We start from the raw sequence: 27,581 nt of genomic DNA, 5'->3' as shown, positions 1-27,581 counted from the left end.
CTTCCCTCTCATTTTTAACCCTTAGCTTTCTTCCTTCTTCCTCAAAAAGCATCTATTAGATAAGTATCACCTGTTTATTTTTTTTTTTCATTGGGTTATTTGCAAAAACATATCGTGTGAATATTACTACTGTGTATCTTGTAGATTTGATTTTTAGGTAGTGTGCTTTCAATTTAGCTGGTATATAATATTTTATGAGTATTTTGTGAAAAATTTAGGACTTTGATTTGATTTATTTGGGTTGAAACTGGTTAAAAATTGAAAATTTGGTAAATATATGTTAAAATATGTTTTTTTAATGGATGTTATTATAAACTAGCTTTTAGGACAAAATGGATATTGGATATTAGATCGAAAAGAAGGGACGAAAAAAATGAAACCAATTTGGTTGAAAAAGGTGGCCAAAATGGGAGATCCAGTCTGGTCGAAAAAGGGGTTTGAAACCCAGTCAAGAAAAATTTGGCCCAATATCCATGTTTGAAGGGCATCAATGAAATCTACCCACCCCATTTCAATCTTTTTTGTTTTACATTCATATACCTATTCTAACCTTAATAAAAATAAAAAATGATGTGAATATCATTTTTTTCTTTTTTTTTTTTGGTTTCCCTGCTTCCAGAGTACAATTCCTTTTCCCCTTATCTCACCGTTTCATCTTTCTTGCAAACCATTCCATTCAAGTAAAAAAAAACCCTTTGTTTTCTTCCCTCTCATTTTTACCCTCGACTTTCATCCTTCTCCCTCAAATAGTCTCCCTCAGGTAAGTATCATCTATTTATTTTTTTTAACTGGGTTATTTGGAAAAACAGATACGTATGGATATTATTACTACATATATTATAGATTTGAATTTTAAGTTGTGTGCTTTAAATTAAGCTGATAGTTTCTAAGTATTTTGTGATAAATTTAAAACTTTGATTTGATTTATTTGTATTAGAAACTAGCTAAAAATTGAAAATTTGGTAAATATATGTTAAATTAACTTTTTTTTTGAAGTTATTATAATCTTGCTTTTAGGCAAAATTGACATTGGATGTGGGAGATCCAGTCGTGTCAAAAAATGGGTCAAAGGCCCGGTTTTTCTGTGATCGGGAGGGCAATGTATGTCCTAAAATAAAGGAAAATTTGGCCCAATACTTATATTTGAAGGGCCTTTATAAAATCTACCCACCGCATTTCACTCTTTTTTGTTTTACCCTCATAATAAAATTTGAAAATGAGGTGAATATTCTTTTTTTTTTCTTTTTTGTTTTCTTTCATCCAAAGTACAAGCCCATTCCACTAAGTATTGTTTCATCTTTCTTGCAAACTCTTCCATTCAAAAGAAAAACCATTTACTTTCTTCCCTCTCATTTTTAACCCTCGTCTTTCTTCTTTTTCCCTTAAAAAGCATCCCTTAGATAAATATCATCTGTTTATTTTTTTTAATTAGGTTATTTGCAAAAATATATACGTGTAGATATTATTACTATGTATCTTTTAGATTTGATTTTTAAGTAGTGTGCTTTCAATTTAGTTGGTATATAATGTTTTCTGAGTTTTTTGTGAGAAATTTAGGAATTTGATTTTATTTATTTGGGTTGAAAATTGGTTAAAAATTGAAAATTTGATAAATATATGTTAAATTACGCTTTTTAATGGAAGTTATTATAAACTTGTTTTTAGGCGAAATGAATATCAGATATCAGCCAGTAATGAAGAGACAAAAAAAAAAGACCGACTTACTAGAAAAGGTGGCTCGACGTGGGAGATCTGGTCAAGTTGAAAAGCAGGTCCAAAATCCGATTTTCCTATGATCAGGATGGCAATGTATGTGCTAAAAGCAAAGGCGTTAATGTTTGATAGGCATTAATGCAATCTATCCATTCTATTTCAATCTTTTTTTGTCTCGTATACTTATTCTAGCCTTAATAAAAATTGAAAATGACGTGAATATCCTAATTTTTTTGTTTTCCTTCATCCAGAGTGCAATCCCATTCCACTATCTCACTATTTCATCTTTCTTGCAAATCGTTCCATTCAGAACAAAAACTTTTTGCCTTCTTCCCTTTCATTTTTACCCTCGGCTTTCTTCTTTCTCCTTTAAAAAGCATCCCTTAAGTATGTATCATCTTTTTTTTTTTTTTTCATCGAGTTATTTGTAAAAATAGAATGTGTGGATGTCATTACTATGTATATTATAGATTTTATTTTTAGGTAGTGTACTTTCAATTTAGCTGCTATATAATATTTTCTAAGTATTTTGTGACAAATCTAGAACTTTGATTCAATTTATTTGGGATAAAAATTGGTTAAAGATTGAAAATTTGGTGAATATTAGTTAAATCAATTTTCTTTAATGGTAGCTATTATAAACTAGATTTTATGAGAAATTGATATTTGATATCAATAGGAAATGAAGAGATGAAAAAAAAGGGATCAGTTTGGCCGAAAAAGGTGGCTGGAGATCCGATCCGGTTGGAAAACGGATCCAAAACTCAATTTTCCTACGATTGGGAGAGCAATGTATGTGCTAAAAGCAAGGAAAATTTGGCCCAATAGCCATGTTTGAATGGCCTTAATGAAATCTATCCACCCCATTTCAATGGTTTTTGTGTGGATGTTATTACTGTAGATTTGATTTTTAGGTATTGTACTTTTAATTTAGCTGGTATATAACATTTTCTGAGTATTTTGTGATAAATTTAGGATTTTGATTTAATTTATTTAGGTTGAAAACGGGTTAAAAATTGAAAACTTGGTAAACATATGTTAAATTAAGCTTTTTTAATGGGAGTTGTTATAAACTTGCTTTTGGGTGAAATTGATATCAGGTATCAATCTGAAATGAAAAGATGAAAAAAATAGGACCGGTTTGGCCGTAAAAGGTGGCCAAAGGTGGTAGATTTGGTCGGATCGGAAAAGGAGTCTAAAATCCGATTTTCCTGCAATCGGGAGGGCAATATATATGCTAAAAGCAAGGGAAATTTGGACCAATGCTCATGTTTGAAGGGTCTTAATGAAATCTACCCACTCATTTCAATTGTTTTTGTTTTACCTTTTTATATCTATTCTAACCTTAATATATATCCTTTTTTTTTTTTTTTTTTTTTTTTTTTGGTTTCGCTTCATATAGAGTGCAATCTCATTCCATTAAGGCACCATTTCATCTTTCTTGCAAATCGTTCCATTCAAAACAAATACCATTTGTTTTCTGCCCCTTCTTTTAACCATCGGCTTATTTCCTTCTCCCTCAAAAAGCATCCCTTAGGTAAGTATCATCTACTTTTTTTATTAGGTTATTTGCATAAACAGATACATGCAGATATTATTACTGTGTATATTATAAATTTTATTTTTAGGTAATGTGCTTTAAATTTAGCTGTATATAACATTTTTAAGTATGTTGTGATAAATTTTGGACTTTGATTTGATTTATTTGGGTTGAAAACTCGTTAAAAATTGCAAATTTGATAAATATATATTAAATCAAGTTTTTTAAATGGAAGTTATTATAAACTAGCTTTTAGTAGAAATTGATATCGGATATCAGTCGGAATTGATGAGACAAAAAAAAAGGCAACTTGTTTGGTTGGAAAAGGTGGACAGAGGTGGGAAATCCTATCGATTTGGAAAACGGGTCTGAAACCCTTTTTTCCTGCAATTGGGAGGGCAATGTATGTGCTAAAAGTAAGGGTAATTTGACCCAATACCAATGTTTGAAGGGCCTTAATGTAATCAACCCTTTTCATTTCAATCATTTTTGTTTTACCCTCGTATACCTATTCTAACCTTAATAAAAATTGAAAATGACATGAACATCCTTTTTTTTTTTTTCCTTCGTCCAGAGTATAATCCCATTCCACTATCTCACCATTTCGTCTTTCTTACAACCCGTTCTGGTCAAATAAAAAACCCTTTGCTTCCTTCCCTCTCATTTTTACCCTTGGTTTTCTTCCTTCTCCCTCAAAAAGCATCCCTCAAGTAAGTATCATCTTTTTTTCTTTTTTTTTTTCAATTGGGCTATTTCAAAAACAGATGCATATGGATGTTATCATTGTGCATATTTTAGGTTTGAAGTATAGATAATGTGCTTTCAATTTAGCTAGTATATAACGTTTTCTTAGTATTCATAATAAATTTAGAACTTTGATTCGATTTATTTTGTTTAAAACTAGATAAAAATTGAAAATTTTGTAAATAAATGTTAAATTGAGTTTTTTTAATGGAAGTTATTATAAACGTGCTTTTAGGCAAAATTGATATTGGATATCAGTCGAAAATGAAGAGACTAAAAAAAAATAAGACTAATATGGCCAGAAAAGGTGGCTAAAGATGGTAGATCCTGTCGCGTCGGAAAAGGGGTTCGAAATGCAGTTTTTCTGGGATTGCGAGGGCAATGTATGTGCTAAAAGAAAGGGAAATTTGGCTCAATACTCATGTTTGAAGGGCCTTAGTGAATGATGGAATTTGGTGTAGGTTTATGTTGTTGTACCCTAGAGCACAATCATTCAAGGTGTTAGTCAAGAATGATTGTTGTTGGTTCTTGGTTCTTGGTTCTTGATTTTGTTTTTTTTTTTTTGGTTTGTTTAGGTTTTGTTTCTGATTTTAATGGAGGTTTAGGGTTCTTGAGAAGGTTGTTAGCTTTTGGGAAGAAGAAGAAACCAAAATGTAGTAGATGAGAGAAAGAGAGCCAAAAATGTTGTTTTTCAAAATCTGTTTTTGAATATTTTCTTTCTCAACGTTTTTCATTACAATTTTCATACTTTTAAATACATCCAAAAGACAATAAGGCATGCTGCCATATTGAGCAATAAATACAAAAGCATTAAAATTAACCAACCAAGCCAAACTACCTCAACTAACTCTAATTAATGTGCTGGGCATGCAAGAAACCTTCTTTAATGGGCAGTTCAGCTTGTCTAAGGCATTTGAATTTGAAAACCAGCTCCATTTGACTTGAAAATTGGAGGGAAGCCTTTTTCAATATTAAACTATGTTCTATCCAAAAACCAGATAAAACAAATTCCATTACCCATTCAAAAGTAATCAAACCCAAGGCAGTTTTGCCCAGTTTTCTGGGCAACAACACTGCACAAGGGTCAGATTGTTTTGGGCTTAACTCAGCCTTCCCAGCTCCAAATTGGGCCATTCATTTTGCTGCTGCTTCCTCTGCATATCTAGTTTATCATATCCAAAATTCAGGTCCAAATACCAAACCTACTTTAAACGGTATCCAAGGAAGTGGACTTATGTTGCTGGAAATACAATTCCAGCAACTAGACAAAAAAGGCCTTAAGCTAGATAATGAGCTTAGGGTATTACAAAAAGGATATTGTTCTTAAACATTACAAGATAAAATAAAATTGATAAACATAAATAATGTTTGGTCTTTGATGTTGCAAAACAAAGAGTGCAAGTGTAACCGAACTACCTTGCACATTGTGGCAAGATCACCACATTTCAACACTCCTCCTTGGTGTTCTTGTTTGAAATATTTAGAAGCTTCCTCAAGGTCTCAAATATTGCTTTTGGAAGTGGCTTGGTGAAGAAATTTGCAAGGTTATCTTCGGTCTTGATATATTCCAAGCTTACTTCTCCATTTTCTTCAAACTCCCTCAAAGAGTGATACTTCACCGGTATGTGTTTTGTCCTTCCATGTTGAACGGGGTTCTTGGCTATTGATATGGCTGAAGTGTTGTCACATTTGATGATGGTTGAATCCTCTTGAGGATAACCAAGGTCCTCCAATAATTTTCTAAGCCAAATGCATTGATTTGCACATGAAGAGCAAGCAATGTACTCGGCTTCGGCGGTGCTTTGAGCGGTTGTTGCTTGCTTATTTGCATTCCATGAGAATGGTCCACTACCAAGTGAGAAAAGATACCCCGAAATGCTCTTCATATCATCCAAGCATCCAGCCCAATCACTATCCAAGTAGGCCCTTAATCTCATCACATTTTGCCTATCATACCAAACTCCAAAGTCTTGTGTTCCTTTTAAGTATCTAAGAATTCTTTTGTCACCTACAAAATGGTTTTGGGATGGTGCTTGCATATATTTAGACAAAACACATGTGGCATGCATAATATCCGGTCTTGATGAACATACATAGAGCAAACTTCCTATCATGCTTTTATATAGGGTCGGGTTTACCTTTAGTGTGCCATCCTCCTTCTTGTATTTGTCTCCTTAGCTCATTGATGTTGAAATTGGCTTGCATTCATCAAGGTTGAACTTTTTCAAAAGATCTTTGATGTATTTCTCTTGAGATATGAAAATACCCCTAGAGCATTGCATCACTTCCACTCCAAGGAAGTAATTCATTTCACCAAGGCTTGACATGTCAAACTCCTTTTCAAGTTCATTTTTCAAAACTTCCACATTCTTTTCATTTTCACCCGTGACCAACAAATCATCCACATAGAGTGAGATAACAATCATGCCTTCTTCATTCCTTATGTATAGTGTTGGCTCATTTGTACTCCTCCTAAAGCCTTGGTAGGTCAAGTAACCATCAATCTTGCCATACCAAACCCTAGGTGCTTGCTTTAACCCGTAAAGTGCCTTGTGTAGATGGTAGACTTTGTCCTCATGTCCTTGAACAATGAAACCCTCGGGTTGCTTGACATAAACCTCCTCTTGAAGCACACCATTCAAGAAAGCCGACTTTACATCAAGGTGGTACACCTTCCATGACATTGAGGCCGAGATGGATAGGATGAGCCTTATGGTCTCCATTCTTGCAACCGGTGCAAACGTTTCTCCATAATCTACACCCGCTTGTTGTGCATAGCCTTTTGCCACAAGCCTTGCCTTGTGCTTGCATATTGTTCCATCCGGGTTGAACTTGGTCCTAAATATCCACTTTACACCAATTGGTTTCTTGTTTTTAGGTTTAGAAACCAAAGACCAAGTTTCATTCTTTTCTATCATATCCATTTCGGTTTGCATGGCCTCCATCCACTCTTTCTTTTGCATAGCTTCTTGAGCATTGATAGGATCACTCAAGGCAACATTGCACCTTTCATATATTTCAAGCAATGGCCTTTCTCCTCTAACACCATCTCCAATCTCCAATTCGGCTCCAATGGTCTCAAGTGCATCCTCCTCATCATCTTCACTTTCTTCATTGTCATTGTCATTGGTTTCTTCTTCTCCATCATCCAACCGAGCATTATCTTCATGGACAAGAAGCTCCTCCTTTGTCCAATCCCAAACAGCATCTTCATCAATCTTTGGCATGTCCTTCACAATGGCATTGGTGTTTTTCATGGCACCATAGCTAAAATGCCCAAGCCTTTTATGCCAAAGTTGAGAAATGGACTCCACTTTGGTTTTTAAGGCTTGTTCATTCTTAACTAGGTCTAATCTATAGCTTTTGTCCTTCAATGGTACTTTAAACAGCTCATTACCACAAGCATCATATATGATACATCCATCTTTTGCAAAATTTAAAGCAAAGTCTCTTTCTACCAATTGTGCTACACTAAGCAAGTTTTCACATAAACTAGGAACATATAGCACATCTTTTATAATTTTGGTACCTTCCTTGGTGTTCAAGCACACATCTCCTTTGCCTTCTACTTTCATGAACCGGCCATCACCAATCTTCACTTTGGTTTTGTAGTTTCGGTCAAGCTCCACAAAGCCATCCTTTTGGAAACTCATGTGGTGTGAGCAACCACTATCCACAAGCCAACCAAGACAACTACTTGTGGCTTTAAGGCATGTGGCCACAAATAAGTTCTCGGCTTCTTCATTAACTATAGTGGCTTGTTGTCTCCTTTGCTTGCATACTTTGGCAATGTGGCCTTTTTCTCCACATCTTTCACAAGATGCATCCGGCCTCCAAAAACACTTGGATGGTGGATGTCCAAGCTTCTTGCAATGAGGGCAAGGTGGATGCCCTCCTCGGTTTTGATGGCTTTGTTGTTGTTGTTGTTGATTCCATCCATTTTTGTTGTTGTTTGTGTTGTTGTTGGTTGTAAAACCAGTTTGGTTAGTATTGTTGCTCTTCCTTCCTTTATTCTTCTTTTTGTTGCCGTGGCCACCATAGAATGCACTCTCTATGGTCTCCTCCTTTCTAATGGCTCTCCTTTGTTCGGTTGCTTGAAGAGCATTGATGAGCTCACTCAAGGTTATTTCACTAAGATTTCTAGATTCTTCAAGGGAGAAAATCTTAGCTTCAAACCTTTCGGGTAAGCTCACCAATACTTTCTCTACTACCCTTTGATCGGTCAATTGCTCACCAAGGACCCGAATTTGATTTACCACTTTGAGCATCCTTTCCATGAAATCCTTGACAAGCTCATTCTCCTTCATCTTCAAGGTCTCAAACTCTCTTCTTAGGTTTAAAACTTGCATTTGCCGAGTTCTAGTATTTCCATGGAACTCCTCTTGAAGCTTTATCCAAACCTCTCTAACACTTGTGCATGACATTATCCTTGTAAAAATGGAATCACTCATGGAGGAGTGCAAGGCAGTGAAGGCCTTGAACCCCTTGGCAACTTCGGCCTCATGTGCATTTCTTTGTGCTTGGGTTGCATTAGCTCTCAACTCCTCCACTACATAACCTTCTTCTATGACTTCCCATAAACCAAAGGCTTGAAGGTAGGCTTTCATTTTTATACTCCAAATGGAATAGTTTTGGCCTTCAAACTTAGGTGGTGTTGGGGTAGCAAAGGATTGTGAAGCCATTTGAAAAAATGGTTTTTGAAAAGTTTTGCAAAATGGACACAAGAACAAGCTCTCGGGTGGTGGTGTTTTGGTGAGTTTCAAATAGTCTTTTTGGGAGGTTTTGGTTTCGGTTGGAAGGCTTTAGGTGGGGGATCCTCTCACAAATAAAATGGTCTAGGTTGAAAGCTCACAAGGTCCTAAGAAATTACACTATGCTCTGATACCATGATGGAATTTGGTGTAGGTTTATGTTGTTGTACCCTAGAGCACAATCATTCAAGGTGTTAGTCAAGAATGATTGTTGTTGGTTCTTGGTTCTTGGTTCTTGATTTTGTTTTTTTTTTTTTTTTGGTTTGTTTAGGTTTTGTTTCTGGTTTTAATGGAGGTTTAGGGTTCTTGAGAAGGTTGTTAGCTTTTGGGAAGAAGAAGAAACCAAAATGTAGTAGATGAGAGAAAGAGAACCAAAAATGTTGTTTTTCAAAATCTGTTTTTGAATATTTTCTTTCTCAACATTTTTCATTACAATTTTCATACTTTTAAATACATCAAAAAGACAATAAGGCATGCTGCCATATTGAGCAATAAATACAAAAGCATTAAAAGTAACCAACCAAGCCAAACTACCTCAACTAACTCTAATCAATGTGCTGGGCATGCAAGAAACCTTCTTTAATGGGCAGTTCAGCTTGTCTAAGGCATTTGAATTTGAAAACCAGCTCCATTTGACTTGAAAATTGGAGGGAAGCCTTTTCCAATATTAAACTATGTTCTATCCAAAAACCAGATAAAAAAAATTCCATTTACCCATTCAAAAGTAATCAAACCCAAGGCAGTTTTGCCCAGTTTTCTGGGCAACAACACTGCACAAGGGTCAGATTGTTTTGGGCTTAACTCAGCCTTCCCAGCTCCAAATTGGGCCATTCTTTTTTCTGATGCTTCCTCTGCATATCTAGTTTATCATATCCAAAATTCAGGTCCAAATACAAAACCTACTTCAAACGGCATCCAAGGAAGTGGACTTATGTTGCTGGAAATACAATTCCAACAACTAGACAAAAAAGGCCTTAAGCTAGATAATGAGCTTAGGGTATTACAAAAAGGATATTGTTCTTAAACATTACAAGATAAAATAAAATTGATAAACATAAATAATGTTTGGTCTTTGATGTTGCAAAATAAAGAGTGCAAGTGTAACCGAACTACCTTGCACATTGTGGCAAGATCACCACATTTCAACAGTGAAATCTACCCACTCGATTTCAATCTTTTTTGTTTTAACCTCATATACCTATTCTAACATTAATAAAAATTAAAAATGACATGAATATCCTTTTTTCCTTTTGCTCCCCTTCGTCCAAAGTGCAATCCCATTCCACTATCTCATCATTTCATCTTTCTTGCAAACCGTTCCATTCAATAAAAAAACCCCTTGCTTTATTCCCCTTCATTTTTACCCTCAGCTTTTCTTCCTTCTCGCACAAAAAGCATCCCTTAGGTAAGTGTTATCTATTTATTATTTTTTAATGAGGTTATATGCAAAAACAAATATGTATGGGTATTATTACTGTGTATATTGTAGACTTGAAATTTATGTAGTGTGCTTTAAATTTTGTTGGAACATAATATTTTCTGAGTATTGTGTGATAAATTTAAACTTTGATTCGATTTATTTAGTTTGAAAATTGGTTAAAACATGAAAATTTGATAAATATATGTTAAATTATGCTTTTTTAATGAAGTTATTATAAATTTGCTATTAGCAAAATTGATATCGAGTATTAGTCAAGAATGAAAAGATGAAAAAAATAGGACTGGTTTGGCCAAAAGAGGTGGCTGGAGATGGTAGAACCAGTCGGGTCAGAAAAGGGTCTGAAATCCAGTTTTTTTGCTATCGGGAGGGCAATGTATGTGTTAAAAGCAAGGGAAATTTGACCCAATACCCATGTTTGAAGGACCTTAATGAAATCTATCCATCCCATTTCAGTCGTTTTTGTTTTACCCTTTTATACTTATTCTAACCTTAATAAAAGTTGAAAATGAGGTGAATATCTTTTTTTTTTCACTTCATCCAAAGTGCAATCCCATTCCACTAAGGCACATTTTCATCTTTTTTACAAACCGTTGCATTCAAAACAAAAACTCTTTGCTTTCTGCCCTTTCATTTTTACCCTTGGCTTTCTTCCTTCCCCCTCAAAAAGCATCCCTCAACCTGTCAAAGAGTTAGCAAACAAATGGAACTTCAAAAGGTCATTGGTTGCAGCTTCTCTACACTGGATAGTAAAGCCACTTATATGCTCCACAGTGGACTGATTCTCTTTATCCAAAAACAAAGTAAATTCATGAGACCTAAATCTCCTTGGAAATTCTATCCGATGAATGGCCTCGGGATAAGACCTTCTTGCCATTGTTCATTTAGTTCCGAACATTATGTTCGTGTCTCCATGCCAGACAATGGTAGTCGACCTGATAGTGATGGTCTTCATTTTAACCATATGGAAAGTTTTGGCTATACTGTTCAACATGCCCCCTACCATGACCTTGATTTAGGACAAGTGGGAAAATATGGGGCTGAAAATCTATCCTTCCTCTATGTACATTATTTGCAACCTGAGGGGCCTACATGCCATAAGTTGCAACTTGAAAAACCCGCATTGCATGAGGTACAATCTTAGGGGCCTGTACATTATGCTCTTCTCGGCTATTTTTGATATTTTGGCCTTGATTCTCAATTGGTCATCCACCATGAATTAGGTTCCGAACTGGTTGGTGAATATAAGGTTGTCGTTCTGGCTTTACGATCCTTCCTTCATTTCCATTCGTTCTTGCCGGAACAATTGATGCATTAATCCTTGACGTGTTACCTTCAAGCATGGCCGAAAAGGCCTACACCTATTCTTCTTGGCTAATAAACGGCTTTGTGCCATTCAGCGAGGATTAAGTAACCTATAATTATTGACGCAACAAATTCATAATGCCTTTCATCATTCGTTGTTGGATCACCTGAAACTCTTCCATTTTCTGTTGACCCTCCTTCAGATCTCGAAATAGCTTACAGATCAACTCCTATGTAGACATCTCGGTCGAGTCGAGAGACTTGCTACCTCCTTCCTCTTTATTGTTGTCACATATGTCGGACTCCTGAGACATTGATAGAGTCTAAACTATTTTCTTCAGTTGAAATCTTGGATCCCACTGGACATGCCAAAAAGATATGTTGAAATAATATTGGATAACTTTCTCACAATCTGTCATCTCCTAAATATGTGGACGTGCTATTTTAAACGTGTAACAATTCAAAGAAAGAAAAAAATATGTCCCAATTGAATCAAACTCCTCAAACAGTTATATAAATTATTGGAGAACAAAAATAATCTATAAGATCCAATTACCTTAATGATTAAAGGATTTTAAAAAATAAAATTTCAACTAAAAAAAATAAAACTAAGACAATAGATTAATTGAAGTAAATTCTAAGAAAAGAATAAACTAAATTGTCTAGCATCTTGTAGTTGTATGTAGAAGTGTGTAGGATCTGGTCCTCAAAGCCAATGAAGTTTTTATTTATATATGTAGAAAATTTCGAATTACTTTATATAATTTCGATATGAGATTTTAAAATCCTAATTTATACACATGAAAGTTATGTTTTTTTTCATCTTCAGTCAAAAACTATTGTCAATAAATTAATCTTTTAAAAAATAATATTTTAATAAACTAAAATATTAATTAAAAAATTAATATCTGGCTCCAAACAGTTGGTATTCGTTCGTGGCCGACCATTGTTTCCTTCATCTGTAATGTTGATGATTGATGGAAAGGAGTCAATCGCTAGGAATAAAATAAAATAAAAAATATTTAAATTTTTGAAAGGCATGGAGAAAATATCAAAGGATCCTTTTGTAATTTTATATAAAAATGTTCTGTAACAAAACATTTTAATCAAAGGAAAAAAAAAAAAAAAGGGCGCCTTCTGTAAGATAAAAGGGTAGCTTAAGGGCTGGACAGGCATCTTTTGAAAGGAAAAGGAGTTTATGAGCCAAGGGGCTCATATAAGACAAACGAGAAAAATTGAATTAATGGGAACAAACAGAAATTCACATGATCAAGAGATCAATATAAAAAGAAGACTAACGAGAAGGAACGATTTTGACACGTTAACAACCACAATAGTTTTGTTTTAAAATATAATAATGGTTTTGTTCTTATGGTTATAAAATCCTCTCCTATTAAGGAAAAGAAAAATGATAATGAGTTACCATTTATAACCCTCTCAAGTACTTGTAATGACAACCATTAATGTTATTAAATATGACATATGAGTTTAGTCTGGAATTGTGGTAGATTACAAAATAAACAATAGAAAGTTTTTGTTACAGTAACAATTAGTTTTTCTGATAATTTGATCAACATTTGATAAATTATTATTTAAAATTGTTAAAAGTTATAAAATTAAAATTTAATTATTTAATAAAAATCTTCTTAATTATTTTAATTGTATATAATTATTAAAATAGATATAAATGATTATTTCTTTGTATATATTAATTATTACTAGATTTAAATATATACAAATAAATTTTATTATTTGTTAAAGAATATAATAGTAATTTTAATTTTAATTTTATTATATTAGAAGGAGAATATGAAAAGTTACCCTAGATACCTCTTATATTATAGCTTTTGGAGACATTAATTTATTCAATAATCTAAAATCTATAAATTTACCAAACACTAAATTTAATGAAAAATTCTACCATAATTCAAAAGTAGATATTCGAAAGCAACTCCAAAGACACGGCCCACCCACAACGATCATGGATTTAAATATCTTCTTTTTTTTTTTTTAATTCAACAATAAAAGAAAAAAAAATTGTATATATTTTGCAACTATTAAGATATTTTATTATTCAATTTTCAAAATAGATTAGTTAAATATCAACTCAATAGACGCAAAACAAACAAGCTAAAGTCAATAATTGTGACTTTCTTAAATAGATGTAAAAAAAGTCGATCAACGTTGGAATGGACATACATGTATGACTTAGTCCACCACTAATTAAAACCCAATTTCATAATTAATTATAAGGCACTTTTACTTTCGATGACTTGACTTGCTTTTGATTAATTAATATATTTATATGACTTATTTTTCAACAAAATGGCATATATTTTATACTTATTTTTTGCCTATATATAATGGGAAAACAAAAGGAGAGAAATCATATGCAAGATTGTTTTTGCAGGAGAAGGCATGGGTATCTTTAATGCTTTTCGTTATCTAATGTTAATTCTCCTCCTCATCACTTTCCATCATCATTTGGTTTATGCAGGTTTGTACAATTTTTTATGCTTATGAATTTGAGATGAATTGAGAAGGTACTTTTATGAATTCGATTTCAGTTTGCAAAAACCCTTAGTGGTAATCAACATTAATTGATTAGGAAGAGAAACAATCACAAAAACAAAAACAAAGAAAAAAGAAAAAAAAGAAAGGAAACTAAAGTTTCTGTCTTGAATCAATTAATTAATATTTATCTTCTGGCTTCTTTCCTAAAATATTATTTAAGGAAACAATTTTGCCTTAAAATTATTTTCCTAGTATATATAGTTAAATAAATTCTTTTTTTTTTAATATCTTAAAAAAATTATATACAATTAAGTTCAATTTTAAATTTTAAGAGAAAAGTTCTATCTTTAAGGTTCTTATGTAAATCCTGCTTTGAAGTCTTATTTATGATACGAGACTTTGCATTTAATTTTTGAATGTGAAACTCGCTGCAACATCCTATATATGGGATGAAAATTGTCAAGTTGCACTAACTTTAATTATTGTAATGCAGATTTAAAGATAAGGAAACTTGGAGATCATTCCAGGACACCTGCACCTCCATCTCCCCAAAGAGGCAGTCAAATCAATCATAATCCTTAATAGTAGAGTCGTCAATTTATCCATAATTTCAGTTTAATGGTAAAACCCTTCAAAAATAAATGTTCAAATTTGAAGTTTAAATTTCCATGAAAACCCTTGTGTATGTTAGTAATAAATAATAATAATAATAATATTAGAGTTATTATCTATTTTGTTGAAATATCTATCTATATGTATTATTATTTAATTAGTTAACATATTAATATAATTTAAATATTAATAAATAAATTTTTAAAAAAATAAATATAATTAAATATGAATTAATAAAATAACGAAACATATAATATTTTATCATATGAATTTTTGCATCAAAATAGATAAGTAAAAAAAAAAAAATAATAATTAAATATTATATCATTTCGTATATAATTTTGGCCAATAGTTTGGTAATCTTCATTATTATTGATTTAACAAATAACTTGCAGACTTTAGTTTTACTCTTTCGTCATGTCTCATCAGATCCAATGATAATCCCCACAACACTTCTTTCTTCGGGTGACGAAGTCAGGTCTGTACTAATGTGGTAATAGCGAAAGCCCTGATTCAAAACCTTGACTTGGCTTATTCCGTGTAGCAGTACTTGATTTAAGTAATTTACAATAAACTTTTGGCGATTCTGCTTGCTGGCTATAGAGATTGTTTTCATAGAAATCAAAGTTTACATCAACATTTTGTTTGTAATAATTTTAATTATATTTTTAGCATGCAATAAAAGGTACCCTTAAATTTATTTCCTCATAAATTAATGGCTAAACAGATACATTTTAATACAAGAATTTAATTATTTAAGAGAATTATATATATAGTACTTTGCGGACTTTTATTTTATGATAAATTTAAATTTGGCAAAATTTTATTTATATTTTTTAGATTTTGCCATAATGCCACTTAGAACTCATGTTTTTGAAAATTTATTGTTAACTTCTTTTAGTTTTTTTATATTTATTAAAATATATCCATCTTTCAATTTTTATCAATTAATTTTAACAATTAAAGATAAAAAAAAAATTAAAAATCAGTACTTTATGATTGAATGAATAATAATGTAAAAATAAAATTTTGATATTTACTGGTTAAAATTTATTAATAAAATCTAATAGATAAATCTTTTTTGATATATTTATAAAACTAAAAGGAGATAAATGATAATTTTTCAAAAACATGAGGTCTAATGACATTATGCCAAAATTTAAGGGGTGTAAATGAAATTTGCTCAATTTAAATATGCAATGTCTATATGAATTTTGATATAGCAAAGACACTTTAAGGACCTTACAATAATGAGATCTTATGTGAGAAGTATATCATCCATTTTGATTGCCACATTGAAAAAATATTTATCAATCAAATTTTTAAAAAATCCAATTAACTTTTTATAACAATTTAAGTGGCTCTTATACATATCTAACAGAGTTGTTACTTCCCTTTATTAAGTATTATTATAAAAAATAATATTTAAATAGTATGGTCTTATCATATAGATTATTCTTACTATAAGGTTTTTATTACATCTTTACTGTATCAAAACTATCAAATATATATTCATTACTTTGGCGGATTTGAATAATTTGCTAATAGAATTAATGGTTAATTTGCACTTTGATACCATTGACCTTCAGAATTTTGCAAATTACGCCTTTTAACTTTAAAAAATAACAATTTAGGCTTTCAATTTTTTCAATTTCACATATTAATACAATTCTCAGTTTGTTCAAACTAATTGGTAGTAGTTTCATCCATAATAAATACTCTAATTTCTTTCCTCATCACTTGACTATTTCCAATCCATTATAGCTTTCAGTTCTTGAATGAAACTGTTATTAATTTGTTTGGTTTAATTATGAGTTTGATCAATATGTGATAAATTTAAAAAGTTAAAAATTTAAACTAGTACTTTTGAAAATTGAAGAACTAAATTGCAAAATCCTTATATGTATCAAAGTGCAACTAAATTAATAAGTATAATTTTAAGCAATCCATATATAATTAACCATTTTGATCATAAGTGTGGCATTTGGCTTCTATATGATCGTACATTGCCCTTTGACAAAGGGCAGTTTAGTTTGGAAGTAGGCTTAGCTACCGATTTGCTGACGACTAAGAAAAAGATCATTTTTTATTTGGTTCCAACTTCCAAGAAATTGATGTGAGACTATTGACGGAACAGAGGATTAACTTTCTTTGATTGTTTGTATTTGATGGGAGATTTGATTGTAAATCTATTTAATTTCATTTTGTTGTCAATTCCCTTACCTAAAATGGTTTTGATTTTGATTTAAACAATTACTATTTACATAGGCTATCAATTATAAAACTAGACTAGGCTGTCCAAAGCATGACAATATTTTATCAAAAATAAATAAATACATAAAAAGCATAACAATATAATAGATTTAACATTTAAAAAAAAAAAAAAGGAGAAGAAAAACGACAGGGACAAAATTACAACAGAAGCCAAAATATCTTAGAAACTGTTGTAACTAATTGAAAAAATGGTTGCTAAAATTTATAAGAAAAAGAACTTGAAAATAAAATAAGCAGGACAGATTCAAGGACGTCTTTGTAATTTGACACCGAAAATTGATCTTGATCGTTAAAATAACTTTTTTCGGCTTTTGTATCTCAATTGTAGACTTCTGGATCCTAATCAACAGGCTCATATGTAAAAGTTCCCAGCCTGGCCCGATCTGATCCAAAAAGTGATCCCTTCCTCCATTTTTTTTAATGAAACATATATTGAAAATTTCAATCCAAAAACAATAAAAATAACAAAAATTAAACTATGAATTTCTTAATTAAGGATAACTTAAAATTGAAAAGTTGGCATCATTATATATACTAATATATTCTAAAACTGTTTGCACAATTTCAATTTTTCTTATTAGTTCATTATTATATATTACCAGTACATTATTAAAAGCCCTCCATCCATTTACATTTCAAGTATAAAATAATAACCAGGTCCAATTCCGCGAACTTAGTTATTTTCCAGTCAATCTCAAAGAAATAAGAATGAACCAGAAGGTTAGTTAAGGTAGAATATATATATATATATATATATATAAATATAATTTTGCTATAGAATATTATTTTCTGAGCGTTAATATTCGTGTGATATTAGACATGCATATTTCTTGTCGTTGTTCAGATTAAAAGACTGACTCTTGTTGATGTTGGCACTCTCAACTGCAAGATTACAAAGGAGGTTCAAGACAAGCGACAACCACTAAACATGGTGTGATCAATTAGTAATATCTTCCCAGTCACCCCCAAAAAAAGAATAATAATAATAATAATAATATCTTCCCTATTCTTATACAGTATCTTTTTTCCTTTCTGTTTTCCCTAATATCATTGTTTAAACCATAAGATGTTCCATATCATTTATTAGGAATCAGGCACTCTGTTGTTCTCCACTTACACAAAACTGTCTTGAAGCCACACTCAGTCAAACTCAACAAATTCAAGGTGATGAAGATGAATTCAAGAGACGGTTATCTGGGAATGGGGATGGGGTCTTTATTGATTTTGGGGAATATTCGGTGGTTTATTTCTCAACTGTACTGGGAGACATGCATATATTCGGTGGTTTATTTCTCAACTGTACTTGGAGACATGCATACTTTCTTCTTCTTGTACAAAATAAAAGATTGGGTCTTCTTGTGGTTGGCACTTTACACAGCCAGATTACAGAGGTTGTAAGTGGACAAACAGCAACCACGAACAGAACAGGTGAGAAGTTAATAAATAATAATAACTCTTGATGGAGGTTTAAACTATATGTGTATATATATATATATATATATATTAGATGACAACATCATCAACGAACAAAAAAAAAAAAAAAAAAAAAAAGGAAAAAAAAGGTATTATTTCAATTTTAGTTCTCATTTTCATTTTTTTTTTTTTTAAATTTTAATGTGAATTCGTGCTATGGAACTTTCTTTCTTAGCCTTCTACATCCGGGAATCATGCCTTGAAGTAAGAACATCACTTAGATCGAGGTCTTTAAGGACAATCATATTTCCAAAAGAGTAGGCATCAAACTATATAAATTGTTTGATGAGAGATCAAGTGAGACAGGGGTGGTATTAAACTTAAGCAGCCTCTGAAACAGTGTGGAAGAAGTGGAAACACTAATATAGTTTTGATGAAAAACCAAATAACAAGAGATACTGCAGAAGCATTGATGAGGGAAGGAGCAGTAGTTGACAGTGGTAAGAAAAGAAAACAATTAAATAACTTTAAGATGGATAACCTATTTATCCCATTAATGACTTCTAGGCAATCATAGTCTATAAGGGTATACCGAACTGAGGTCCAAGTACTGTAAATTAGATACATAAAAGAGTCATTTAACATATTCATCTTCAACATGAATTTAAAAATTGAGGTCTAAATATTCCAAATATTGCAATTCCATCAGGAAGTACCTTGCAAAGGATCATCATTTTTTGGATGAAGCTCAACTACATGGCCTGTGGTATTGCTATATTGGACTCCTTGCATTTTCAACATTCCTTCTTTCCATATACATCTTCAATTTACAAATAACAGCTAGACTCACTCACAAGTTCTTTTTTGAAAACAATAATTGCGATTTTCTTTCCTAGAATATACTGTCAGATATTTTACTTTCAAAAGTGTACAATTTTAATATAATTTAAAATATAATTTTGTTACTACTTTTAGTGTACAAATTTCAGCTTATATAATATCTATTGAAGGTCATTGCAATTTCTACTTTTTATCCTGCAATTATTTTATTCAGTTTACTTTACCATTTCAGATTTAACATCATAATATAATTTTTAGCCCATGGTCAAGCAAGCGCTAAAGTCTTACGTACTTTCCCCTTTATTTTTATTGTTAAAGCTTTAACCATATGTCAAATGCTCAATGTAAATGATAGAGAGAAACGAATCCCAGTAATGTTGAATAACCCCTCACCCCATCACTTTTTTGTTGTTGTTAGTGTTTCTGGACTAATAGTAGTAGGCAGGGCACCTGCTAGATTTGTTTCTCTATTTGTATTTTCTTTGGTGAGCAAAAATATGATTCTTTCAAGTATTTTGACACTAGGTACCTCCTAAAGCATGTACTTCTAAACTAATCACAGTGGCCAATGTAAGTCATTTTGTTCTTTATGTCTGTAAACTAAATAACCATTCCACAGAAGAAAAATTTTATGCATACCTTTAGTATATCAAATTCTTTATTGTGGTTTCTTCATCAACAATCCCAAACTGGTAGCTGATCCAATCTCACTTAAGCACTCAATATGACAAATTTCTGCAGTCCAAGTCCATAGCCAAACTTTGTTAATACTCTTCAACTCCAGTGGTTTAGACCACAGCCTCTTCGACAATTCAAGACACACATATGCAGCCAGTCCGTGACTGTCCGGATTTCCAAAACATTGTTCTTGTCTCATATGAGCATGAGACCTGGACCATAGTTTCCATTGGGGTTATCATAATTCCATTTTCTGTCTGTGACACTTGCATTCCACGGGGATTTTCTGTAGTCAACGTTCCACTAACAATTATTTCATCCTTCAATTTCAGGTAAGATCTAATTGATAACAAAACTAGTTCCAAAACAATTATCTAGTAATTGTAAAGATCCAAAAGAACTCAATTTTGAAGTTCTTCTCACTATTGCTGACAATTTAAGATATCAAAGTCTAATGTTTCAAATCGTATAACTTTATTAATTCCATCAACTGTCTTATATATGGAATCAATTTGGCTATGTGAACAATCTGCAGCAAAGAATTCATGAACAAGACCCTCTAATTCTATAAAAGAGCAACCAGGTTGCTTTTGCGTTCCCTGAAGAGCCATATATCTTCTCAACTTATTCACATCTTTCCACCTTGATGCTGAAGCATAGACATTTGACAACAAAACGTGCACCCCCGATCTCCTTGGTTTCAATTCCTCAATTTTCTTCGCAGCAAACTCTGCCAATTCTATATTCTGGTGCGTCTTACATGCAAAGAGCAGAGATCTCCATATAACTGTGTCAGGTTGAATTGGCATTTCCCTGATAAACTTTTCAGCCTCAATTAATAGATTGGCACGGCCAAGAAGATCAACCATACAACCATAGTGTTCTATGCGAGGAGTGAGCTTATAACTTTGAGGCATGGCATTGAAATAGACAAAACCCAATTCTACAAATCCACCATGGCTACAAGCCGACAATACTCCCAGAAAAGTGACCTCGTTTGGCATGACATCCCTTGACATTGCCATTTGTGAAAACAAGTGCAAAGCCCTGCTGGACTCCCCATTCAGGGCTAGACCAGTAATCATAGCAGTCCAAGAAATAACATCTCTGTTAGACAATTCATGGAAAATCTGGAGAGCCCTTTCTATATCTCCACATTTTGCGTACATATCAATCAAGGAATTCTTCACTGAGAGGCTCATCAAAGAACCCCACCTTTCAGAATAGCTATGCACCCACCTACCATGGCTCAATGCCCCCAAATTCCCACATGCCGATATAACACTAGCAACTGTTGCCGCGTCTGCTTCAACCCCATGTAATTGCATCTCTCTGAACAATTCAATCGCCTCCTTGAATGAATCTGACTGAGCATAACCCACTATCATGGAAGTCCAACAGACCACATTTCTGTCAGAAATACCGTCGAACACTTTTCTCGCATCCTCCATCTTCCCGCACTTAGCATACATATCGATCAAAGATGAACCCAAGAAGACATCCAATTCCAGTCCACTTCCTAAAACTAATCCATGGATTTTCCTCCCTAAATCAAGAAATCCAATCCTAGCACAAGCAGTCAGAACACCCACAAAAGTCACCTGATCAGGCCGCACCGAACCATCCTCCATCATTTCCACAAACACCTTCAAGGCATCCTCATTGCGCTCGCACTGTAAATACCCAGAAAGGACGCTATTCCAAGACACCACGTCGCGAACAAAAACCGGAAGCAAATTGAAAACTCTTCGAGCTTCCTCCATGAGACCACACAGAGAGTACATGGAAATGAGCCCATTCTGAACGAAGACATCGAGCTCAAATCCAAGTTTGAAGCTCAAGCAATGAAGCTCTTGACCCTTTTGAGGAAACAAGCAACGCCCACAAGCTTTGAGTAGGAAAGGGAAAGAATAGTTGTCGGGAAACAAAGGAGAATCGCGGCGTCGCATGAGATTGTAAAGAGCGAGCGATTCTTGAGGTGAAGAGCTCCGAGAATAGGCCTTGAACATGAAATTCCAGGCGAAGATATTTGGGTTCTGTGTGTGAAAGAAAAGGGCCTTAGAGAATGCGAGAGCAGCTTCATCATCATCATCATCGGCGTCGGAGAGAGAGTGAAGGAGGAGTTTGCTGGACACAAAAGGGTCGGCGGAGAAGTGGCCGGAAACAATGGCAGAACTGAGAATCTGAAGGAAATTGCGGCGATTTTTGAGGTGGGATTCAAGCAATGCGATAATGGAGATGTTGAGGTTGCGCATTGCTTTGCTTCATGTTGAGAGAGCAATGAAGAGCGCCAAAGACGCTTGAATGCTATATACTTTTTTTCTGGGTAATGACTTGAACGCTATATACTTCTGCGATGTAAAAGAATTTTTGTATTAATAATATCAAAAACACATACTTTTTTAATATTAAACTTAATAACATATTTTGTAAAGTAATAAATGTTCACATTCTTTTTTATTTAGCAAAATAAAAGTTCACACATATTTTTTTAAAAAATAAATGTTCATATTTATTCATTTGGTTAAGTATGATAATCTATAAATGTTAGTTTATTTGTAAGATTAATCCGAAGATCCAAAATTTTTCAATATAATAATTTTTGTTATGACAATTTTTAACTATTTATGTTTATTATTTAAAAGAAAGTGTTGATTATTGAAAAACAATTATGAGAAAATCTAAACTGTACTTTTAAACATTCTCATAAATTTTGTATATATTCAGTGGGAAAAAACAATATATATATATATATATATATATATTTATATGTGTGTGCTAAACACAACTCCATGAATGAGCAAAATGGTTAGAAGCTGAGGTTTTTTTGAAAAATAACCGCATTATAAATTTATTTTTGAAAAATAGTAAATTTTTTTTAAAAAAATTAGCCAATTATGGATAAAAATGTTTTTGATTAAATTGAAAATTATGAAATATCTTTTCTCTTATCCTTTCTTTTTTCTTCTTTTCTCAAATAACCCGTACATTTTATATGCTCTCACTCTTTTTTTTTTTCTTTTTTGTATTTTCTCATTTTTGAAGCTAAAGCCAGGTACTTTTTTTTTTTCTTTTTTTCTCTTATTCTCATATTTTCTCACTTTTGTATTTTTTTTTTTTTTAACATGTGTTAGTTTATGAACTGTTATATTTGAGTTTAAAGATGCTTAGGTGATAATGTTGTGACAATGGAGGGAAAATTATGTAGAAATGAAAAATCGTGAAAACCAGTAAAATCGGAGGAAAATTAGCAAAAAAGATGAACTTCTGACATTTTCCTCCAATTTGTTAGTTCTCACAAGTTTTCCCCTAGTTTTCCGTCAGTTTCAGCTAATTTTCAGCCAGTAGAAAAACGGTAGCAGAAAAAAAATAGAAGCAACTTTTTTAAGACAGATTATATGTTTGCTTAGTATTATTCATATTTTTATATATTTATTGATTTAGTTTAATGTTATTCATTTAATTTTGTAGTAAAATAGAAGATGATGATATTGTGATTGACCATATGGAAGAGCAACTCAAACTCTGCAATTTGGAGTTTATTGACTACGTGTGAAGGCCGTTAATATGCATGAGTTTCTTGTGGAAGATGAGAGTTTGAAGGGCACAGTTAACCTCCAATCAAAAATATGTTTATGCAAAGTCTTCTATCTTGATCAATATCCTTGTGATCATTGTATTGATGCCTGCAGAGAATGCAAAATTACTCCTTATGGCATGTATTCTCATTACTACACTGTGGATGTATATTGTGCAGCTTATATTGAATCCATTTACCCTGTATTAGATGAAAAACAGTGGCATGCTCCGAATGACGTGTCAAGTTGTATTGTTCTTCCACTAAGATGGACATGTAGGCGAGCCGGTAGGGCGAGGATGCAACGCATACCATCTCAAGGTGAAGATGTTATTGGACGTGAATGTAGCCAATGCGGTGGTGTTGGACATTATAGACAAAGATGTACGAATCCTTTGTCTTATGCTTCGAATTAGGAAGTTTTAATTTAGTGTTATGCTTTAATATCTTTTGGTAATTATTTCATATCTTGGATATTATATTTTCTACTCGACAGTAATGATTTATGTATCTTGTGATAATAGTATAGTACGTATTTAGCAATTTTATTTTTTTTAAAGAATTTAATCCCAAATGAAAAAAGCATTCTGGAGTTGATTTTGAACCTTTAGTTTACATCTCTATTTATGAAATGTCCAAATGATTTTGAAAAGAAAAACAAATATATATAATTTTTTCTTTTCTTTTAATTGGTTATTGATGTTAAAAGTCAATACATTTTTTGTTAAATCCATCTTCATCTATATAATATTTGTTTCCACTCTCAATTTTTTTTACCCCAATATTAATTTAAATAATTTATTAGAAATTGATTTTCCAAGTGAAGGAAATTAGTTTCCCACAAAAGTAAATATTTTCTGACATTTTCCAACAGGAGGAAAATGATTTCCACTTGAAGGAAAAATTTTCCAACCTGCAGAAAATTATCCAAAAGCTTGAATTAAGTTGCATATAAGGGGTTTGTGTAAAATGGAATTATAATAAATATGCCATATTTTGTAGACGGTTAATTAGATATCTTTACATCAAAACCCATCATTATCTTTGATAAATAAACATCAAAATATCCATCATTATCTTTACATTTAAATCCATTGGACTTCCATTCATTATCTTTAGATTTAAATCCATTGGACTTCCATTCCAGAAGTTAGATCTACAATTAACCTTTGTCCTTGATATCTTCGAGTCCCAAAACCTTTGAACAAATGTTGGTTGATAGTCTGAATCCATTTATCTGAAAAACAAATACAACTAACAAATCTTAAGATATGCTTGCATATGGACAGCAAATCGAAAGGACCAAAAACATATTAAATAGGAAAAAAGAAAAATATAGCAAAAATTCCGCCAAACAAGTACAATTTGAAAGTTTAGAACAAAACGATATTTATGTATCTATTGGAAACGAATTCCGCCATAGGAGAATTATGCAGTATTTTATGGCTTATGAGATGTTATTCATTTTTCTGCCAAAGGAATGACAAAAGAAAAAAAACAAATTAAAAAGCAAACAAAATGATAATAATGAAGATAAATACAAAGGAAATAGAAACCACTATTATTGAAGGAGAATCAAAATGAACGTAGCATGTGCCTCTTGTTATAGAGACATAATATTAAGAGGAAGAGTGAAGGCACGATGTGGGAGATAACGAGATATATAAGGGATTCCTGGAGTAAATATATATTCAATCTAAAGTTTGATACATTGCAAATAAATTTTATATCTTATTTAAAGATCCAGGGTTGGAATGTGATTAACTTAAATGGGAACACACTAGTGCTTAGTTTTGAACCTTTATTATATGCCGGGAATAATGTTTAAAAGGAGGGAAGCATTCACATGGAATTTAATAATGGAATACAAGGGAGAGACACAATTTGTTTAAAGCATATAAATGGACACAAATAGAAAAACAGAGTAAATCACTTGATTAAAGCATTCATAGGACCTTGTTTTCAATTACATTCAAACAATGGACAAAAACATTTAGCAACCATAAAAAATTGCATGGTCGATCTATTCATGTGTTAAATCATGAAAAAGTTGCTGAAATTCGCTGATATGGCTACTAATTTGGTTCCTAATTCCAATAGCCACCTCATTCTCCAAAATAACTTCGCTGATATGGATTGATTTTTGTAATTTGGAAGGGAATACAAGTCTATAATAATTAATACACATACAAATACACAAAAGTTTCCACAGTAAAGCAACAATATATATACACATAGAATGATATGATATTAATGTTTTTGTTTATACATACATAAAATATGAAATTTGTAATTGTAAAAAAATTATTAAAAAAAAAAAACTACAGTTCTGATTTCAATTAAAGACCCCACATGATCATCCAATGTACAAAAGAGGTATAAAAAAAATTCAAGGGGTTTTAACTACCTTCTATGTCCTAATTTTGCACAAAAGTCACATAGTGTAGGGCATGTCTATAAATGCATTCAAAACAGATGGTGAAACTTTACCATTTAAGGTTTGGAAATCTTTTGTAATATGAAATTGCAAGACAAAGTGGATAATATATTTTCAATTTAAAAGATATTAGGCATATACAAAAGGCATGAAAAGATAAAAATGAAAAAAGCCAAATAAATCATGCTACTTAGCCACATAGAAGAGGAGGTGAGTAGTTGGAAAAAAAAATCGTTGGAATTTATAGTCACATGAACATGAAAGCTCTCACTGTTTCATAGGGCATGTGAGCTTAGCATGGACCTGCTCAGACCCTTGCCACTGTTACCTTGTGAATATCTTAACCTCCTCCCTCAATATTATTTTTTAGTACACTCCCCCTCTCCTTTTCTTATTGAGACCTCCATAATTTTGGAGTGTTATACAAACAAACAATACATCTTTTCGAGGGCCCATCCTCCTAGTTGATTGGACATCCTCAGAATTGATCTCTTCTCGCTCTAATTGGAACCGGTACCATCTTCCATGAATGTGCCAAAGAAAAAAAAGAAGAAGAGAGGTCTTCTTTTGAACAGGAAAATTGGGTCACGTAGATCTTCTATTTTGTCGGAATTCGTTGATTGCTTTGTACGAATTTACAATGGAAAAACCCCTGTTCATTGTAAGATCACTGAGGAAAAGGTTGGTCAACAATTTGGATATTACGTTCCCCTTTAGTACCACATATGATATTAATAGTTTTATATATGTATATATTAAATGACCTAAACCATCCATTATAACTTTGTCATTCTTTTTTTCTTTTGGTACTTACTGGTTTACAATATTAAATATTCAAGCAAAAAGTTAAAAAAACATAAAAATTACAAGGTGGGTTAAGGAAGAGAATTAGAAGAAAGTACCTCAGAAGTGAGAAAAAAATGATATCAAAGGTGAAACTGACGGATCAAAAGGCATCCAAATAAATAGAACCTAGTGGCCTGTAAACAAGACCCACCCCTCTTTCTTTATCTCTTTCTCTATGATTTTTGTTCTTCAGTTTCAATTTTCTCTACGAAAATCAGAATACGACAAAGCCAAAGAAATGGATTTTAGAGAGAGAGAGAGAAAGAGAGAGTAGGGGTGTAAATGGAGAGAAGAGGAGGAAGAGAAGAGAAGGAAATCTGACTCCAAGAGCCGAGATCTGTCGAAGAAAAGCGATTCGAGACCTATATCGAGTGTGAAGGTGAAAACAAATGGTTTCATGACCTCGTATTTCGCTGCTTCTTTTATAGTTTGTTTTGCAAAGGCGGTGTTCGAAAATGGAGGAAATCTATGGAAATAGAGAAGGTGATATCAATGGTGTTGAGAGCACAAAGACGGTATTCGAAAGGGAAAGCAGAAAGAATCCCTAGATGTCGAAAGAGAAAGTAGAAAGAAAGCTAAAAACACCAGAAAAATGAAAAAAAAAAAGAAGAAAACACATGCATTTTGATAAAGAAAATAAAGAAAAGAAACAAAAAATCATTATTAAGGGTATTTTGGTCCAAATTGGTTAAAAATGGGTTAGTTTTAAAAAACATTTACTATTTTTCCAGTTTACATTTTACAATGGTTATTTTTCAAAAAAACCCTAAAAGCTGACCCAAAAGGTTACCACATGACAGCTGGGCTAAAGCTTAACAGATATAAGTATTCTGAGTCGGGTTTTTTCGAAAAATAGCCACCGTACAACTCCATTTTTGAAAAATAGCAAAAAAATTTTT

At 32.3% G+C, this 27,581-nt stretch overlaps 1 protein-coding gene and 1 long non-coding RNA gene across 4 annotated transcripts; one reads left to right on the top strand and one right to left on the bottom strand.

Annotated features, from left to right (window-relative positions):
- Positions 1 to 13,832: 13,832 nt before the first annotated feature.
- On the top strand, positions 13,833 to 15,322 carry LOC107423499 (uncharacterized). Of its 2 annotated transcripts, XR_009638448.1 has the most exons (3): positions 13,838 to 13,988; positions 14,499 to 14,626; positions 15,047 to 15,322. It is a non-coding gene; the product is annotated as an uncharacterized LOC107423499 (long non-coding RNA). The 2 variants fall into 2 exon arrangements; XR_001581962.4 differs by lacking the exon at positions 15,047 to 15,322 and having other exon boundaries at positions 13,833 to 13,988; positions 14,499 to 14,736.
- A 2,294-nt stretch (positions 15,323 to 17,616) lies between these two features.
- LOC107423494 (pentatricopeptide repeat-containing protein At2g22410, mitochondrial) lies at positions 17,617 to 22,177 on the bottom strand. 2 transcript variants are annotated; one of them, XM_025075409.3, is made up of 2 exons: positions 19,784 to 22,177; positions 17,617 to 18,259 (listed from the first exon to the last, which is right to left on the bottom strand). In XM_025075409.3, exon 1 carries the CDS (start codon positions 22,075 to 22,077, stop codon positions 20,245 to 20,247), a length of 1,833 nt encoding a protein of 610 aa, XP_024931177.2. In that variant the 5' UTR covers positions 22,078 to 22,177; the 3' UTR covers positions 17,617 to 18,259; positions 19,784 to 20,244. The 2 variants fall into 2 exon arrangements, with proteins under 2 accessions (XP_024931177.2, XP_060671984.1); XM_060816001.1 differs by lacking the exon at positions 17,617 to 18,259 and adding an exon at positions 18,876 to 19,124.
- Between the last annotated feature and the right edge of the window lie 5,404 nt (positions 22,178 to 27,581).

Source organism: Ziziphus jujuba, chromosome 3, assembly GCF_031755915.1.
Source record: "Ziziphus jujuba cultivar Dongzao chromosome 3, ASM3175591v1".
NCBI classification, from domain to species: Eukaryota; Viridiplantae; Streptophyta; class Magnoliopsida; order Rosales; family Rhamnaceae; genus Ziziphus; species Ziziphus jujuba.
This window is presented reverse-complemented; position numbering and strand designations above follow the sequence as displayed.